The following is a 19539-nucleotide window of genomic DNA, read 5'->3' as shown; positions in this document are numbered from 1 at the left end:
CCATATTTAACTTCGTGCGATGCTGATGCTTTGTGGGGACTGCACTGCTGATTTGTTGCACATCTATTTGTAGAATATACACATTTCAAGGCAAGCTGTTGAGATTTACACTCATTACCATGATTGTTAGGAAAAGCTGACACGATAATTGTTCATGGCAGGGAGTCAAATCAAATCAATCAGTGTAACAGTGTTCAAGCTAGCAATGCCATTGAATAGGTACATGCCCTTAAACTATTATTTCGGGGGGGGGAATATGCCAAGGAAACCAACTTTTAAATGAACCTTGTGTCTCTTTCATGTGCAGGGAGAAAGTGATTGAGCTTAGCCACCTGAAAGAAAAACCTTTTCCACATGGGAGAACTCAGCTTGTATTGAACTTAACATCTGGGGAGTACGTATATCATGTATATCTATCTTTTGATAGAAGTGCAGCTTGAAGCTGTTTGCAGCTGCTCTCAAAAGTCAGTCTGATGTAAATCGACAGCCCCAAACGAATGAAACTCCGCACCCATCCAACAGCTTTCTCTAATTCCAAATGCACATTGCACAGGTTTTTGTTTTTTTATGGGCGCAACCTACTTACCTGCCTCTACTGCTCAACCCACAAATTCCTTACAAATGTGGCACCATTTAAAATGGAAATGAACAGGATTAAAAAAATTGGAGAAAGCATTTCTTCAATGAAGAAATCTAGCAAACAGACATTTCCTTAATTATTGCATGTAAGCATGCAGTCACTATTTTTAGCTATAGAGTTGAACTGTTATCATGAAAAAAATATCTATTTATTAGGATTTTCACATGCAGTTTCAATTTCAAATATATTATTTTTAGTTCGTTACCTTGTTTTTGGGGGTCTACAATTGCAATTTGAAGCATTTATACTTTGAGCTATCAAAAAACAAAACAAACACAGACATTTCGATGTTAATTCATCTTGGTGGATATGTATTGAGGTTCCAAAGTTTATTAGCGTATCAAAAATCTATAACTTAAGCTTGAAGAATTATCAGACAGCTCAAAGATTGAGATTTAAATACACAAGGAGTTGAGACATGCAAAGCAAGGACGAAATATTGGGTATCGCAATTGACACAAAAAGAATCCTTTCACTAACTGCTGCAACGGCAGATTGTGTTGTGTTGTCATATTGAAGCGCAAAGCCAAAATTGATTGTTCCTGAGAGACAGAAAAACAAGTCTGATGCCGAGCTCACCTAAACAAACCAACAAAAACAACGGAAGTTCCTTGTCATGTTGTCTCTCGTGGCTGAACCAGATGGGTGTATGTGAAAAGACAGTGTATCAAACTATCAATAAAACATTGTTGTTTTGCTCCTCTGGCGTGAAACACCTGCAGTGAATCACAACAATTAGCACAAAGATGAAACTGTGGTTGTTTCTCAGGGGATATGCATCCTCTGTTTTGCATGTTTGTCAAAGAAGAATTCAAGCAAAAGCAGCTCAATGGTGGCCAAAGAGTTACAAAAACTGAGTGGAACCCCAGGATATCATGGACAACACTCCACAACCATCTAACCTCGATCTCATTAAATGTTCATGGAATATTTTGATGCTTTTATGCTACCAACATACCTGAAATCACAGGAAGTTGCTGGCATTTTGTCAGATTGTGCAGGAAGATTATTACGTTATCAGGAGTTTCTTGTTTATTTCAGATTTTTCAACAAAAAAAAAAAAAATAATAATAATATATATATGTGTGTGTGTGTGTGTGTGTAAAGTAGCTTCAGATGTACAAATGAATAAAAAAATCACAACAGAAAAACAACCTTAAGATCAAATATGGATCATTTTGAGTCTCTGTGGTGCTCTGAAGCCCTAAAATGGATTCGAACTTTTACCGTAGCCATGGTTTCATGAGCCATTCTGAAATAAACATGTGGTTAAGAGTATAAATCCAGATAATTCAGTCTGCAACGGTCCTCCTCAGGTCATTACGTATTCAGCTCAGCAGTTTTGCACTCTGTACATGTAAAAAAGTTCTTCTTAATCTCTGAGCATCATGAAGGTATTCTTTTATTCAGGAAAATTGATAAATATGGTCAATGGAAGAGTTATTGACTTTACTAACTTTACAAACATCACAATCTGCACACCATAAATTCACATTTATGCTTAAAACTGACAAATTATACTAATAGTTAAAGCGATCTGCTTGCTGAACAGTTTATAAATAATTTCATAAGGACTTCACTTGTTTTAATAAAGATTTGTTCTGGTGGAGGAAGACGTTTGCATTGAGAAGGAAAAGTACATTAATGAGTTAAAACGTTTTAAACAGAATTGTAGCACAAATCGAAAACTCACTATCAAGTCATATGAAGTCTTATCTTGTGAAATGTTAATTAATCTCGTTTTCACACACTTGGGTCTTTATCAGAGCTGGTAATTGCTTCCTACTAGCAACATCTTAAGCAATGCTGCCCTCTTGTGTCTTAGAGTTTTGTTTCTCCTCATATCAGAACTACCTAGTAAATATAATCCGAATATCTTAAACAGAAAGACTCAATGTATGTTTTAGTATCAGATAATGTTTCTTCTCGTAATTATTCGAGAAACTGTTAAATAAATGAGCAGAGCGACTTTGAAAATGTGTTAATCCCTATTCAGAAGAATCAAATTTCATTTAAATCACTACTGTTTGAGCACATTGAAAAGTCCATCACTACATGTTGTAGATATAATGATTTATTGTAAACTTTTGGAAAGGCAGGGCTGAATGAACACGTGAACTAAAGTCTGTGGCAAGTAATGGCATAAACGTTAACATCCAAGGAGACGCCCTTGCATCTTTTTCTGACCATTGGACCTGAAAACAAAGGTAACAATGAACCAACTATCCATCAAACCCATTGTTCAGCAAATGGAATGAAATAAATACTATAGTCTTTACTAACGGGACCCCACAAGCTGCATGTAACATAGGATCCTTTTTTTTTTTTCTTCAAAGAGTGAATCTCCAAACACTGGATTGTGGTCAGAATATCAGAAGCATGCAAATACAAAATCTACAGTGTCGGTTTATTTCTTAGCACACACACACACAAACCTGGACATGAAGAGTAAAGTGTTTGAGAAGGGAAGACAGGAGACAAGCACGCCCTCAGCTTCACAGATTTGCATCAAGAAACTAAGAGAGGAACTCCAATAATGAAGAAACTAGAAAAATAAATTAGTGTTTTGGCCATTTGTGCAACTTTGTGTGTGGACTGTCAAACTAAAACACCTGTGTTGTGGAGCAAAATTTGTTCAGCAAGAACAAATGAATGTAGTTATTTACATATTTAACAGGATCAGTTCAATTGCCACACAACACACCCTTTTATACTTGTAATTCTTCAAATCAGTCTGAAAGCAGCTATACTTGTAACTCACTACAACTCACCAGCATCTTACGTTACCTTTTATAGAAATATAAAATATAAATATAGGATCTTTACTTTGCAAACACTAGCAGATGAAAGATTGAGCAAATTAGTAATTTGGTACAAAATAAATCTTTTTCTCTTCTGCCTGAAGAAGAGAAACATAGTGGAGTGAAAACAGACAACAGGAATATAGCTTGTGTAATGTTACCCCTCCCCCCCAAAAAAGCACTTTAACACCATTAAATTGTGAAGCAATAAAAAATAATCTTCCCAAGAATGTCATATGCTGACTGCGAATGAGGAAAAATAAGGTTCAGACTGATGAAATAGCTTGAATTAGTGCCAGATGGGTTGAAGCCGGGTGAATGAGGATCATCGTGATTTAAGAAGCACTCTGTACATGGCGAAGCCCAGTACGACGAACACCGTGGCCCCGACGCTCGTTCGCAGCCAGAAGGTCGAACTCTTCAGGTCTGCTTGGCTGACATGTCTGACGAACAGAAATGAGACCAAGAGACGGTAAGATTCAAGAGACGTGCAGCTGAGATGAAAAATCAAAAGGATGAAGAAAAGAGAGCCTTTGCTTCAAGAAATACTCGGAACTCGAACATGACACTGACTCTCCTCAGCTTTTCCGTATCCAATCAAACATTGAAAGAAAACCGCACTAATTCTCTTTAACCTAGCATCATAAGTCTGAAATTAAAGTGGTGAATGAAGCTGTGAAATGTGACAACAACTGAAACATTACAGGGAGCTTCAAAATAAGGAGCTGAGAAAGCAAAAGTCATCAAAAAAGACGAGTGGTAGGATGAAGGAACGTATAAAAATGACAGATGTGAGTTAGATCAAGTTGGTTGGGTGAGCCATGAGGGAGAAGACCACACCGGGGAAGCTGAATGATGACAGGGCTGAAATCAAATATAGAAAAAGATGCTTACAGAGTCAATACAGAACAGCCACAAGTAATGTGAAAAATATTAAAATGAAGACACCAAACAGGACAAAATCAAAGGGCTGGGAACTTGAAGGAGGGGAAATGCAAATCAGTGCTTCAGGAGTGTATTACATAAATGGAAGAAGTAAATAAAGACGTCACCTACATGCAAAGTGAAGACAAAACATTATCTCATTGAACATATCTCGACTGTTCTAACAGCAGCGAACATCTGTATTAAAGCATGCTGAGCGATTAAAAAGAGAGTGATGATGATAAACACGGAGAGGAAGAGAAGTTTGCTGGAGACCTTCTGAGCACCACAGCGTAGAGTTTGGCCCTGACCGTCTGCAGCAGCTCAGAGTTGAGAAAATTCTGACACAAGCAGAATGTGCACCTGTTACAGGTGCACATGCAGCGCAGCCGGGCGTGGCTGAGGAGGGAGAGAGAGAGAGAGAGAGAGAGAGAGAGAGAGAGAACACAAAACACACACACACACACACACACACACACACACACACACACACACACACACACACACACACACACACACACACACACACACACACACACACACACACACACACACACACACACACACACACACACACACACACACACACACACACACCAATCCTCAGTAGGGTTTACACACATGTCGAAGCACACACAACAGGGGAGAGAGAAAAAAAAAACACTGAGTTGAAGGAGACCGTCACCATCAATAGAATTGAATGAGAGAATCTCATGGAGGATAAAATGCAACTCAGGTGAATTTGTCGAATATATTTTGTATTTATGAAATAACCCATTGAAGTAATTTGTTACTGTGAAGCCACATCTTTAGGCTGTAACACACTAAGGACACATTGTTATCATGAAACTATTTATACTATTAAAACTACTACACATAGACGTACTAAAACTTCTGATGTATATGGAAGCACAAGAACAGCTGCAGAGCTGCTGTCTCTCTCTGTCCTGTTCACCAAGACCACTGTCAGTTCAGGCATTAGCAGCGTAAAAAACGTTTTATTTTGTAAATGTATTATTGTTGTCACAGCAACACACAAACAATAATACATCCAATAAGCTTTAATACTTATATAATAGCAATGGTAATAAATTACTACTTTACAAATAGTTGCACAGCACTGATTTTTCAACATTGCAGCAATTACATTTTCAGGTAATGTTTTGTACCAAAGTTTGAATCATTTCCTTTTAGCCGGTTGAGGATAAAGCCTCTGAACAGTTACAGCTATGTACCACAGCAATGTGCACACAGGTATTTAGTGTTGACAGTGAACTGCAGTCTGACTTCCCCAGCGTTGTGCTCTGTTGATACACAGACTCCCTGCTGAGCCACAACGTCAATCTCTCCCAGGGTTTCAAGCACACTAAAACCAACATGTCCGGGGGGGGGAGATAACGGAGCGCAGTCATGCCTGCAGATTGACGTGCAGGATGTCGGATGCTGACACGCGCAGCGAGTGGGAAAAATCCCTCAGGGAATGCTAAGTAGAGCTTTTTATTGAAACCATTATACGAAGCAAAATAAAATGTCTTCGAGAATGGAAACTGCAACACTTTGGTTAATAAAATATAAAATGATAATTCACTTATTGAATTCACCTTTGTTGCCTTATGCAGTTATTGACAATACTATTGCAGGTGATCCATTTATAATAAAACCAGTTAAAAATAACCACATTTACACTGATTTCAGAATATATGGCTAAATATGTCATGTAATTATAATCACTAATAATAATAATACTGCCAAAAAGACGAGAACAGATATGTTTGGTTCCCTAAATATTTACCAAAAAAAGCTTCCAATCAACTCTGCCTGTTTCAAATGCATTCATGCATTTGGGTCAAAATTGATAAAAACATCTCTGGGGGAACAGGGAAACATAGTTAAAACTTTAGATTAAAACAAACAATCCAATTTTACAGCGGCAAACACACAGTGGGTGAATAAGCTACTTCATCACCTCAGGCATTTTATTCCAGAACCATAGCTGAGGATTTAAAAGGACCAGCTGGCCCGTCCAATTTGCAAAAGGCCCAGAGGACAAATAAACAAAACTATAAATTGTGTTGCTGAGCAACGGCCGCTATGCAGGCAATACAGCATATGACGTTATGTGATGGTGAAAAAAGGAAATTTCTCTTCTGAAGGGCGAAACTTTTACTGAACATCATGTGCTGGTATATGCAATAAAGGTGATAATACAGGAAACAAAAACATGTTTTCATCATCGGAATTATGATTTGCTGCTTCTTGTTAGCAGTTTGGGGAAAGTTAACCAATAACAGAAAGGTGAAGCTGTAAAATGTCAGAAACTCCCTTTCAGATTAATGTAACTTTCATTCTTTCAATGAAAAGGCAGAACTATATTAGTCTGTTGTCTGCCCCAAAATCAAGGTAAAGTAGTCTGGACTGCTCAAATCCAGGCTGAATTAAAGTAAATGGACCAATTTGTGCTTTAATTAATCCTTCTTTGATGGTAAAGAGTTGGTGTTTACCGAATCCAATTCATTTTTTAGAGCGTTTATTGTTGCACCACCAACACAATTTGCCCAATCCTCTGTATGCCCTGCACATAAATATATGCAGTATTGGAAGTGACAACAAACATTTTGGATCACCAAATGTGAATAGTCGACAGAGTGCAAGAGGTTATTATACGTTTGCATACGTACGGGTACATGGCCATGGTGGCAAGTTTGGTGTAGATGTCTCGGCTTGGTGCTGCTGCTGTGTTGCAGGTGAAGGACTGAGGGGGGGGCATCTTGTGCCTCCTGCAGAACTCCAGTGGACTGCAGCCATACATCTGTTTGACCTCAGGCAGATCGGACTTGGCTGCTGTCATCATACATGGCACCTTGCTGTCCATGAAGTATTGCTGAGGGAGGAAAAAGAGCAGTTAGTGAGGGAATGTGGGCAAACATCTGTGTTTTGAGACGTGAGAGACGGAGACTGTGTTTCACATTGAAGACTTTGGCGCAGTATTCAAAGGAGTACGGGTTGCTGACGTCGTAGACCAAGCAGACGATGTCACAGGCCAGATCAGCATCAGACAGGTAGTCATCGTCAGGGAATACTTCATGAAGCTGGAAGCGAATGGAAAGGTTTGATTATACTCTTTTATTTCCGACTTAAAAAACACAGGGCGAATTTCCTGAACCTCACCATTAAAATGTGTGGCATAACCTGGATTGTTGGAGAAAACCATGAAATTCTGTATATTTTTGGGTGTAGATTCACAATGGATGTAAGTCAGAGCTTTTTTCACTGCTTCAGCAGAATCAAAATAATTTACATTGTTATTCACATTCACTCACACACAGACCAGTGGTGTTTCAGTACACTCAATCTCTGTTGGGAGGAATTGGAGTTCCGTGTTTGGCTCAAGGACATTTCGACATATTGACAAGGCTTGATGTAAGATTGAACCTGCAACCCTGCGATTGAGAGACCATTATCACATCTGAGCCACAGTGAACCCATTCTATTTGAACATCATTCATGTTGTGAGTGAACACAAAGCTTATACAGAGGAATCTGGTTGTTGTTACCAGAAGAAACCATAAAGGTTTTTGACCAATGAGCAACATGTTTACTGTCCCATCAGGTGTCAGACAGAAAGGTGAACCCCACAAAATGCAACTGCAGCACAAAAGTCAAAACAAAAACAAAAACAGGTTTTGTGTTTAGATTAAATCATTTAAGTTTTAAGTATAGGTGAGTTTAGACTAAGTTACTACACTAATGTTTGAAATCCTTTTGCCATATCTCTGTGGGCTTCTGAAGGAGCTTTTACAACAAAATCCTCCAATATATTCTGACATTAGATCATGTTCGATGAAATTGCAAGATGTTTATTTTTTTCCTCCAATGGTGGGGATCAATACTATTCCGACTTCCAAAATGTGTCAAACACATTTTTACTTTTAAGAAATGACAGAGTAATAAATCAGATCTCTGGGGACACTAAACAAAGATAAATGCATAACCTGCCACTGTGATGAAGCATTTCAGTGCTGACAGGATGGAGCCACACTGAGGAGTCCTTTGTGCTCAGGATGTACGAGTCACTGCAGCGTTCACACACAGGAACAGTCTGTGTGCTAATATTCTTTAAAAAGACTCGCACACCAGCAGGAAGGAACTTCCGTGTCAAGCGGTTGATCACATTAGCTCAATGCCTATTATTTTCATTAAAAACACAATGATGTTTTTTGTACTGCGGTTAAAATACAAAATATGACATAATAGCCGTTCATCAAAGTTATTGTGGATCACTTGATGTCCTAATCAGAGTAATGTGCATTTTGAGGGCATATCAAAAGCTCAGCGTGCATATATTTCAATATATAATCTAATGCCATTACATCTGTCAAGCCAGTACAGAATAATGCCTGTCTGACACAAGCATCAGTTGAGCCTGATAAGAAGCTTATACTGACAGAGTCTGCGTCAGGCCTGACAAACACTTCGTGGTCACTTGGATTTTTTGCTCAACAGCATACACACTTAGAAACAAAATGAAGGGGGAAACTACATTAAAGTGACAAATCTCAGTAGAAGTTTCAGTCAATCAATTTAGAAACCACATGCGTATATCATGACATATTTGATCATGTTTTATTTGAATTGATAATTATTCTGATTACCAGGATGGACATTTTAAATCATTCACTGGTCAAATGGTTAGTTGACATTTCCTATATTGTTGAAACTGACAGGATTTGGCATGCATACTACTCATACCAATAATATTTAGACCATTTATGAGAGCGCGGAAATACGAAAACTACTAGAAAGCAGGTACAACATCATAATAAATCTAATCCAAGAGGTTTGAAAAGGTGGTGGCTCATTGAATAATGACGATATCTGTGATACTCACGAGAAGGTATTTCTCCTGGCCATAAACATAGGTGGTACTGATGGCGTAGTAAGATCTGTGCTCCTCGTTAATTGTTTTTTGGTGCTGAAGATGAAAAAAAACCCAACAACTATTTAAAACATGACATGAAATAAACAAACAAATGACAAATGTGTATAATAGACTTCCTGCAGTGCAAATCCAAACAGCCAGATTTAAGTATATTTGACTATTAATGAGAACATTAGAAGAGGATATCTTCCTCACTGGTTGACAGTAGTAAACCTACACCTCTGGCCCAACTGAGCCTCATGATTTTTTACAAGGGTTCCCAACGTCTGAGCTTTAATTCAGATAAATGTCATTTGCATTGCGCCAATTATCTGACAGTCTTTACTTAAAGTGAAAAACTGGAACAATAGTACCAAAACTCTTTCATTATGAGCAGGGGAAGCGACAGTGAAGAAAAGTTCCAAAGAAACAGGTGATTACTTCATCGAAAAAACACATTTAATGATGTCAGCCATCTGGCACGACCTGACTGACACTGAAAGTGTGTTTTTAGATTTACATTACTGTGCAACAGTTTGAGTAACATATGAAAGAAAAGCTGTTATTCTGTCATACAACACAAAACAGGAAAATAAGAGTTCATTGGCTTCAGATTTGTTGTCCAGCAGAGAACAATAATCCTTATCATATATTAAAAAAAACAAGTATTATCTGAAGGTGTGAAGACAAATTAAGAATCCTGAGAGTAACGGTGTGCCATTGTGTTTTAAACAATATAACTGCAGAGAGATTTCAAAAAAGTTGAGGGCAGTACACATTGGCCACAGGTGGAGAAAAATTACATATACATACATGTACATCTACTACTAATATATTTTTTTGTTTATTCAAGTGTGTAAAATAAATTAAATGGAGGAAAACTATGCCACAGTTGGCTGGTGAGCAATAGTTTGGAAGCCTCTGATTTAAAGAATTGAAGCTGTTTTGGGTACAAATGGTGGTCATCGAACGGTGAACCTTCTTCTCGTCATTCACTTTGCATTGGGTTAAAGGGTGAACATTGTCTATTAATTGTCAATCCTGGCACTGTACTGTACAAATTCTACTCTGCATGTACAAGATAACTGTATGTTTATTCTGCTCACCATGAGGTTTTTACCCAGAAAGGCCTGCAGGAAGCCGCTCTTGCCGCTGCCAATGTCTCCAAATACATTACAGCGAAAGACACCCCGCTGGGTCTGCTTCTTTTGCAGGTCAATCTTCTTATCTCGGGTCACTAGAAACACACACACACCCACACAACACACAGAGAAGATCAGAGCAGACAACAACAACAATCACTGCTCCATCACCTCATATCATCAAGTAAACAGTTCCATGAAGCAAATCCCTCAAAACAAGAGAATGAACATCTCAAACATAAAGCTTCAAATTCACAGTGTGTGGCTGTCGACATGCAAGTAAGCCCTGTGGCGACTACAGAATCAATTTGTGTAAGGTTCAACCACTCATAATCTAAAGTGTTATGTGAAATAGGAAGGAAGGGTAAAACGTTGTAGTGAAAGCATAACTGTCAACTATCGTCGACTAACCTGTAATTCCTGCAGCCTGAGACTCCTGCTCAGCGATTATAGAGTAACCAAGGTAGCCTAAGTACTCCAGGCATCGCTGCACATCCAGGTAAGTTGTTAACCTGAAAAACAAAAAAGCAAGCAGAAGGTAAAAATAGTAAGATATGAACACTGACATCATTTATAGCTTTGTTTCATTACAGAGACTGAAAATAAGTAAAATACTATTAAGACCTCTGGCTATATTTACATTTGACTTTGGATGCAAGGAGGTTTGAATTCACCTTCTAAACTCATGCATGTCTGCAGGTCAAAGTTCATTTCCTTGGACAAGATTCTCTAACAATAATACATGTTGGAAAATGTTTAAGCCACTTTGGCTCAAAGTAAAAATTCCACTTGTCCTTCCAGGTTTTAACCAAGTTACAGTTAAAAAAAAATGTCCAATTAGGATTTTGAATTATACTGAATGTGTTGACTCTTTGACATACAGATACTTCATCTTGTATTTCGGATGTATTTATGAGCTAAATATAGCCTTTGTTTATAGTTTTTAATGTTAGAAAAGCATTGTTTTACACTGGTGTCAGAAAAGGACACCGCAGGCAACAATCATTTAATATAGACGCTTTAGTTAAACGGTTACTTACGTCCACTGTGAGAGATACCCCTGGTATGTTATCCAGCCCTGCTCATTAGTGCAAACTGTGTTATTGACATCCGGACCCCAGGGCATGTATGAAAAAACATCAAACAGGTCCCTCAGCTCATCTGGTGACAAGGCACAGTCACGATCCTGAGAGAAGCAAAGTTGAGTTGGTATCATGCAAACAGAGCAAAAACACTACAACATGGCTTCTGGCGGGAATAGATTTCAGAGTAAAGTGTGGAAATCTGCATTTGTCTCATTTCCCATGTGATGATTTCTACCAGAGGAAACAAACATGATGCGCTGAAGTCCACATTCACAGCAGGAGGCAGAAAGCAGATCTCAGCGGAAGCTGTCACATTCACTCTGACTTTCCCCGCAACCCTGCAGCTAATTCTCCCATCAATCCCTCCTCAGAGGTCAAACATTCAATCGCAGTTCGACAGGTGGTCATTGGAGGCTTTGGAAGTGTGTATTGGATTTGTGGAGAGCTGGGCGTAGAGCAGCTTTGTTACAGTTGGTGTCTCTTTAGGGTAGAGGTCCAAAGACGGTAGAAAACACAGGATTATACCTTGTCATGTTTGTCAAAGATGCTCTGCAGGAAGAGGTAGGCGTTGTGGTTGAGTTCAGTCGTGCAGTCTGGAGGGATTTTCAACCTGGAGAGAGTCAGGTCTGACAATGTAGTGCAATATTCACACACAAATGTTAATATATCCACACAAAGACACAAACTGGAGTGAGAAAAGATTCATACATTTGGGATACATATTAAGGAATTGGTCCATTTTGCACTTCAGTCAAAAACATAATTAGATTTTCCAGTAAATCAGTCGTTTATCAGGACGTCTGAGTGAAACTCACGGGGGAAACAGATAGTCCTCATTGAGTTCCAGATCGTCGTCATAGCCAAACCTCCTCAGCACCGTCCAGGTGGTCTCGTGACGACCTCGCTGAATGAACAGTGTGTGGAGGAAGAGAAAGCCTGCAGAGCAAAGGTATTACATACAGCAGCTTTAAAACCCAAACTTTTTCAAAGTGCTATGAAAATAAAAGGAGAAGAAAAAAATACAACAAGTAACACTATTAATAGAACAACATGATACTATATCAAATATAAATTAAATAAAATACCAGAACAATACCACCAAAATGCAATTAATTCAGAGTTCCGCTTAAGAATACCACTACTTTACCTTTCAACGTGAGGCCGTTGTTGCAGACTCCATCAATCAGGTTCTTCCTCACCACATTTTTTACGTCCTCCAACGCCTGAGGCTCCAGCGGGGTGTTAAAGCACGTCCGCTGAGAGAAGGCACACAGAAACATTGCTGCTACGACTAAATGGCAACAAAGTCCCACTTCACACGGAGGTTAATGGAGTCTCAATCATTTTATGAACCCAGCATGGCAGAGGTCAACAAGTCTGCAAAGCAAAGCAGCTTTTTTTTTTTTTTTTACCTGGAAAAAGTTGAGTTCAACATCGTTCAGGATTCCGTCATTGTCCAAATCCGACACTTTGAAGATTCGAGTCAGAGCCTTCACGCAATGTGATTTCATCTGGAAATCAATGAGACATAATAATAATTATAATAAAAATAATAATTCAAGTTCATTAAATGAGATAACTTGAAATTCAGTGTGAACCCAGGAGAAGCACTTTTACTTTTTAGATTCTAGAATCTTCCCTTTTTACCAAAATACAATGAAACAAGGACTGATGCACTGCTTGATTGGTAAATGTGGTTATTTACCATTTGTCATACCTTGTCATTGTACTGGTAAATGGCTTTACTATTTTTCCTGTGATTTTGTTGGGGAGGGGGGCTGTTGTTGGAAAAGAGCTATTAGATAAATCTAGCCTCCCCCACCACCCTGAAATAGAGTGGGTAGATTGTGGAGGAGTAATTTCCCCAAGAAAAATCAATTAACGTATATATAAACTGAAGATGTAATCCAAGGAAGCTTAGATTCCAGGTGCAAAATGTTTGTATGAGAAATACAGTTCTTACAATTAAGTCTTTAGAATGGAGAAAGATTACAGCTGTAGTGCAGTGATATCATGAAAAAGTGTCTATTTTTCTCCCTTAGCGTTCTAGCATTCTTCTGTCAGTGAAGAAATTGTTTAACTGTCACATGTATCAAATGTAGGGCTTGATTCCAAACAAGCGGCGAGGAAGACAAAAGCAGTTCACGCTGTTCATTTTGCTCTCACGTCTTTTTTCTCTGGACAGTAGAGGGGACCTGTGGGGTGGAGGACGGCCTTCTGTGCATAGTAGAACAGCTCTGAGATATTCTTCAAGTTCTTTGCAGAACACTATAAACAAAGAAGAAAAAAGGAAATTCATAAATCACGAGCTCCTTTCCGTAATGTCGTGCAGCTCTTTAACATAACGCATATACAATCAAATAAAGAAGTGTTTTGCAGCCCAGTGCTGCAGGACCTCTATTATGCTGCCAGCGTCACAGCAAAGCAGAGCTGCGTTTACCTCCCAGGCTGTGTCGTATGTAGGTGTGTATGAGGTACGGTAAGTCGTAGCCAGACGTGGTATTAACACACAGGATCCGTCTCTGGGGTGTGTCTGATCTAATTAACCCGTCTGAAAAGGACTCAGGTGATGCAAAGACAGGTGATCGTCAGGGCTGCATAAAGGTACCACATGCATCATAAGTCACAGCAAAACTACTTTAGAAAAACAAAATGAGTAGGAACTTTGTTTTTGTTTTGTTTTTTTTGTGATGAGACACATTGATTGTACAGATCCCACAGGGTTGTTAGACTAATGGTAAGTTGTGCATATTGTTCCACTTTGCCTCTAGTACTGTATACCAGGTACCAGAATGGAAAAGCAGAAATCTGACACATGGGTTCCTCATTGTAATTATGAAAACAAAATACCCAGAATAAAAAGTATGGTCTTTTTTAGGAAGTACGAAAACAGAAACAAAACGAGAGAAAAAAAAAAAAAAAAAGACAGTTAAAAGTATGCACACAAATAGGACAAAAATCAACATACATCTTTGGTTTGTCGAGATCACAGCATTTAAAAGCAAAAATTGTGAAAATGTAATGAGCATTGGGACATTTTGAATTCTGTATACTGTAATAAAGGAGAAAGGGCTGAACCCTATTAAATACAATGTTTGTGATGCGTCTTCAGCCACATCAAACCTTCAACAATCGAAGTGTTGGAGAGCTATACCGAAAATCTGATTTTGGAAATTTGATTGTGTAGAAGACTAACAACACCAGCACACCATTAAAGTTGACAATCTATGAGCTACATACGAACAGATTTAATAGTAATACTTTGTCACTGAAACCAACTGTAACACTTGTGCGTGTTGAGAAACAGCAGTAAAGGTGGCCTCACCTCGACACACGTCTCAATCTCACTGTACTGGTTCATAATGGGCAAGATGGTCTCCATGCTGCTGTGCTCCACCAAGTCAGACTTGTTCCCCACCAGGATCAAAGGAACCCTGAAGAGATCACACGTGCACACACACACACATGTAACATGAATGTAAGGTTAATAGCAGTGCCTTTAAGCTACACACAGAACTCATCTCGATTTTCTCATTTCCCCCCCTCTGGGAAAAGACATGGCTCATTTCATAGAGGCTGAAACTTGTCCATCGGAATGCCACATTTGCACAGCTGCTTCATCCGGACAAGGAAGGCCGTGGGGAGATAAATCAACATGTGACTGCACATCATCCGTCCAGTGGAAAACTTCAACCCTCGTATGGCTTGATAACTGGATTCATGTTGATTTGATGACGGTAGAGCGTCGGAAGACGTGCACTGAGTGAGCACTGCCGAGGAACTCATGTATGTCTCAGTTTATCTCACGCCATCTTTTGAGTGATGTATTTTTCTCTCTTCGGCACCAAAAAATAGAAAGTGGAGCTCAGGTCGTACATTGGCATTAGTCCAATTTATGCTTATAACCATAAGAAACACTTTCCTCTTTTCAAACCATGTGAATCCAAACCTTTTCAATTTTATGAGTGCCCCTTTTTTATGAATTACCAAGATAATTTGGAATATATGTCTGTTATTCAACATTATTGCGTTTTTAAAATCCTTGATTGAATGGTTGCACTGCTGGAGTTTAAGTACATTCCTAAATACTAGTATATGGGTGTAAAGTTTATTTCTCTACTTACGGGTAGCTTTTGAATTAAAAGGGTGAATGACTGGTACTCCTACACAAACCGGTGATTTAAAGAGTTTCCGCTATGCTGTGTATTCATAACAGATTTTCTTTTTCTCCTTTAAAAAAAACGGAGAAAACGTAAATCTGTTGGCACATACCTGCTGTCCTTGTCCGTGTTCTCAGTTATAAGAGGAATCCAGTGACTTGTCACCTAGAAAAACAAAGACAAATGTTATACATCTTTACTATTTCGGTTCACAGCTCATAATAACTGTTTTGTGGTGACGAATGTGATATTTGACACAAGTTACGACAGATTAAATATGGTAGAAGAGGTAACCCACCTTCTCGATGGACGTCTTGTTGTTGACAGAGTAGACGATGCAAATCACATTTGCCTAAAAAGAACCAACATAGACGCAAATTAGACTTTCACCCAACCTTAATCGCTCATGACTGATTGGAGGATAATTTATTTACTCACCTTGGAAATCTCCTGAAACAACTGCTCATCCGTCTGCTCGGCCTCTGTAGACGGAAAAAAAAAAGTGTTGAATAAGTATAAACTATAAACAAAGACGGTGCAGTGACATATTTTGTAATATATGTTAAAAGTAGACGCATTAACCCCAATTTGTTTTAAAGGAAATACTTTTCTTCGTCTTTTTGGTGTTGTTTTACGCCAACAGAACCAAGGAGAACTTGGCATGAGCAGCAGAAACAAAATTTTTAAACTTTTTGTATAATTTAGTAAATGAGCACAGTTTGAGATGATACATCGCAATACATCTTGTGGCATGTCGTGGCAACTTCCTCTATTGCTAAACACAAAAAAACCATCAGGTTCATCAAAGTACCAGAATAGTCGACGATGTGTGTGGGGACTCTCTCTGGTGTGACATCTGCAGGGATGGTGATCTCCTCAGCTCGGTAGGGAACCTGGGACAGGAACAACAGTTAATCAGCACAGCAGCAGCAGTAACACAATAAAAATGAATGAAAAGCATCAAAAAAGCAATAAGTGTGAACACACCACATTTGGGAACTCCTCGCTGACCAGCGACATGATGAGAGACGTCTTCCCAACCTTGGCTGTGGAGAGACGGAGACTCAGTGACTACACTTTCTCTTGTTAAATCCCAGCGGCGCCTGACGCACCAACTCATTATAATTAAAGTGAAAGTGATATGATGAAGATCAGAGATGCCAGATGTTAATTCAACATGAAATAATTATTGTTGCCCTCAAAGCTTGCATTTCATGTGACTTGGACACACATTTTACAATATGGACAATAGCAATATAATAAAAATGTTAATGCCTTTTTTAACCTTCATGCACAAAACAGAAAAACATTCTTAATCAGGTTGACGTACATTCTGGTATTGGGAATGCATGAAATGGCGCAAAAAGCCACAGAGAATTCATCCAATCTGGAAAATTCTATTAAAACAAAAGTAAGTATTGTGTTTGGAAAATCTACAGAGTAAAAATTGCAGATAACTGGATTCAAATGACAGTAAAAGACACAAATGCTAATGTAAAGTACAATTATCAGAACTGTGTTTCAGAACAGTAACACTGTCACGTCCCACTCCTGCATCACCAAAGAAACAATGATGCTTGTATCACTGTCAGAAAGTTTCTATTAACTACAAACGTCATTAAAAACACTGAGGATTTATTTCTCTTGATACAGACATGTTGCCGTTCATTCAGATCTCCAATACATGTAAATTTGTTTTTGCTGCAAGGAATTACAACAAACTTTACGGTGTGGTAAAGCAAGGATAACAAATAAGAAAATATTGGAGAGTAACATAACTAACTTTTCCCTTGGTTGTAGTTTGATTTTGTGTTTGAGTCTTCACCAATAACTCTAAACTACTCGTTCAGATCAGAGTGTGCATGTCAGGATTGTCTGTCATGTGTAACCTTGTCCCAGGTGGATCCCCCCCATCGCTATTATTTTCACTTCCTGGATGGAAGGATGGATGTAGGGATGTACGTATGGATGGATGGACCCCGGAAAGAGTTAAACAAATTATAACATGATACAATTGTCCCTTTGGCTCAGCTGTAATTTAAACTCTCTGCACAAAGTGGTTTTCACTGCATACTTGAACAACCAGCGAGGAAAACGTATTCTATTGTGTATAACACCAAACACAAAGGAGGACAATTGAATATTTGGAAATATTATCTGTCCATTGGTCTGAAAAAGCATGGAAGGTGGCATCCTCCTACACAAAATATGCAGAGCAGCTATAATGCATGCACAAATATATAGGTGTGTCTTGAAAACCACCATTTTATAAGTTATCTTGACACTAAAAACACATGAACTAAAAAGGTTCAAACTATTTTTGAATAATCTTGATTGCTCTACCAAATTTTTTTTGAATAATATAAAATATTATATTTGCTTTTGATTTTCACAATAAATGAGTTAATGTACGTTTAAAATGACTTGTTTTTCTTTTTTTCTGTGAAACATCTACATATGTAAGATACTTCCTACAATAATACCTAGAGTACTGTACATTTGTACTCAAATAAAAGCACCTTATAGTCTTTCTCACACACACACATATAGATAGATAGATAGATAGATAGATAGATAGATAGATAGATAGATAGATAGATAGATAGATAGATAGATAGATAGATAGATAGATAGATAGATAGATAGATAGATAGATAGATAGATAGATAGATAGATAGACAGACAGACAGACAGACAGACAGACAGACAGACAGACAGACAGACAGACAGACAGACAGACAGACAGACAGACAGACATTCTCAAGTGAAGTCCAGCTGTTAAAAAATGACTATGAATAATACAAAAGTTTCTTTAAAGTATTGGATTCTACCACGAATATAAAGAATATGGGTTGAATTAACATGCATGTGAGCTATCAAAGCACGTTTCAGACAAGCAATTTTATATACACATATTAAATGACTTTTATATGATGAAAGAATTTAGAAAAAGCTGATCAGAAGGTCTGAATCTAATTTCAAAAGTGGTCGCACTGAGAAGTGACTATGACATGACGGGATGGCGCGTGAAATTCCATATTGTGAATAAATACATACACATTTGGCTATGAGCGGTGCAAGAATACTGTTCTCGTTATTTCTAATGTGACTGTCTTAATGCATTGCTCTGTTCTACTGTTCCCTGCCGGCGCATTGAGCTATGGAGGCTCCATGCAGACCTCCATGGAGGGGAAGCGCCTCATCCAACACGGACACTCACGCTCTCCCACCAGCAATATCCGCACGTCCTTGCGCATCTTCTCCAGCGTCGTCAACCGCGTCGGTAACCCGCTTTATGTGCAACATTTATGCTCCTGTCGGGATGAAGGATCCAGTCAGCCAGCTCTCCCTCGGCCTGGCTCCGCCTCGCTGATCGGCTACGTCCGCATTTCAGCTCCGGTTTCAGCCCCGGAGCCTCCCGGTAGAACGATTCCCGCTGCGGATGCGTGCAAACCGGCAGAAATCTGCACAGACCCGGTGTTTAAAGGTAATCTACAGAGGAGACGGTGCCGGAGCTGCTGTGTGTGTGTGTGTGTGTGTATATGTTGCAAGCCTGCTCACACTAACTTGACTGTGACAGCAGTCATGCGTGCTGCGCTGCGCCCCGCCCACTTTCATCCAGGTCACATGAGGAGGCGCACAGTGGAGCATCCCTGCACCCTGCAGGGTGGAGCACCTTGGTCAGCATGTGGATGGCTTCGGGAGACTTGGATGAAGGTGCACAAGCAGTGCTCAGGAATGTCTTTTATTTATTTATTTATTTTTAATAGACAAATGCAACACGATCACACATCCGGGCATATCTCTTCACTGGCTCCCCGTCCCTCTCAGTATTGAGTCCATGATCAAGCCTGGCCTTTTCCTCTGTT

General features: G+C 39.0%; 1 protein-coding gene across 1 annotated transcript; it reads right to left on the bottom strand.

Annotated features, from left to right (window-relative positions):
* Positions 1-2788: 2788 nt before the first annotated feature.
* Positions 2789-19143, bottom strand: rhot1b (ras homolog family member T1). The gene is made up of 19 exons (XM_080519377.1): positions 18891-19143; positions 16658-16716; positions 16482-16563; positions 16109-16152; positions 15969-16022; positions 15783-15835; positions 14836-14944; positions 13677-13778; positions 12923-13021; positions 12658-12766; positions 12326-12446; positions 12036-12120; positions 11466-11611; positions 10837-10937; positions 10390-10520; positions 9254-9337; positions 7332-7454; positions 7044-7246; positions 2789-3884 (listed from the first exon to the last, which is right to left on the bottom strand). The coding sequence occupies exons 1-19, from the start codon at positions 18925-18927 to the stop codon at positions 3767-3769; spliced, it is 1860 nt and encodes a 619-aa protein (XP_080375503.1). The 5' UTR covers positions 18928-19143; the 3' UTR covers positions 2789-3766.
* Between the last annotated feature and the right edge of the window lie 396 nt (positions 19144-19539).

The sequence above is a fragment of the Blennius ocellaris genome (genome assembly GCF_963422515.1).
Source record: "Blennius ocellaris genome assembly, chromosome: 3".
Classification (NCBI taxonomy): domain Eukaryota; kingdom Metazoa; phylum Chordata; class Actinopteri; order Blenniiformes; family Blenniidae; genus Blennius; species Blennius ocellaris.
The sequence above is the reverse complement of the archived record's forward strand: the minus strand, read 5'-3'. Positions and strand labels throughout refer to the sequence as shown.

What these genes read in the sequence shown, in the direction of transcription:
- rhot1b (XM_080519377.1), bottom strand. Translation starts at nt 18,927, where the DNA reads ATGCGCAAGGACGTGCGGATATTGCTGGTGGGAGAGC. An exon ending in ACACATCGTCGACTATTCTG is followed by an intron (nt 16,153 to 16,481) that starts GTACTTTGATGA and finishes TTCCGTCTACAG; the next exon opens with AGGCCGAGCAGACGGATGAG. An exon ending in ACAAGACGTCCATCGAGAAG is followed by an intron (nt 15,836 to 15,968) that starts GTGGGTTACCTC and finishes TTGTTTTTCTAG; the next exon opens with GTGACAAGTCACTGGATTCC.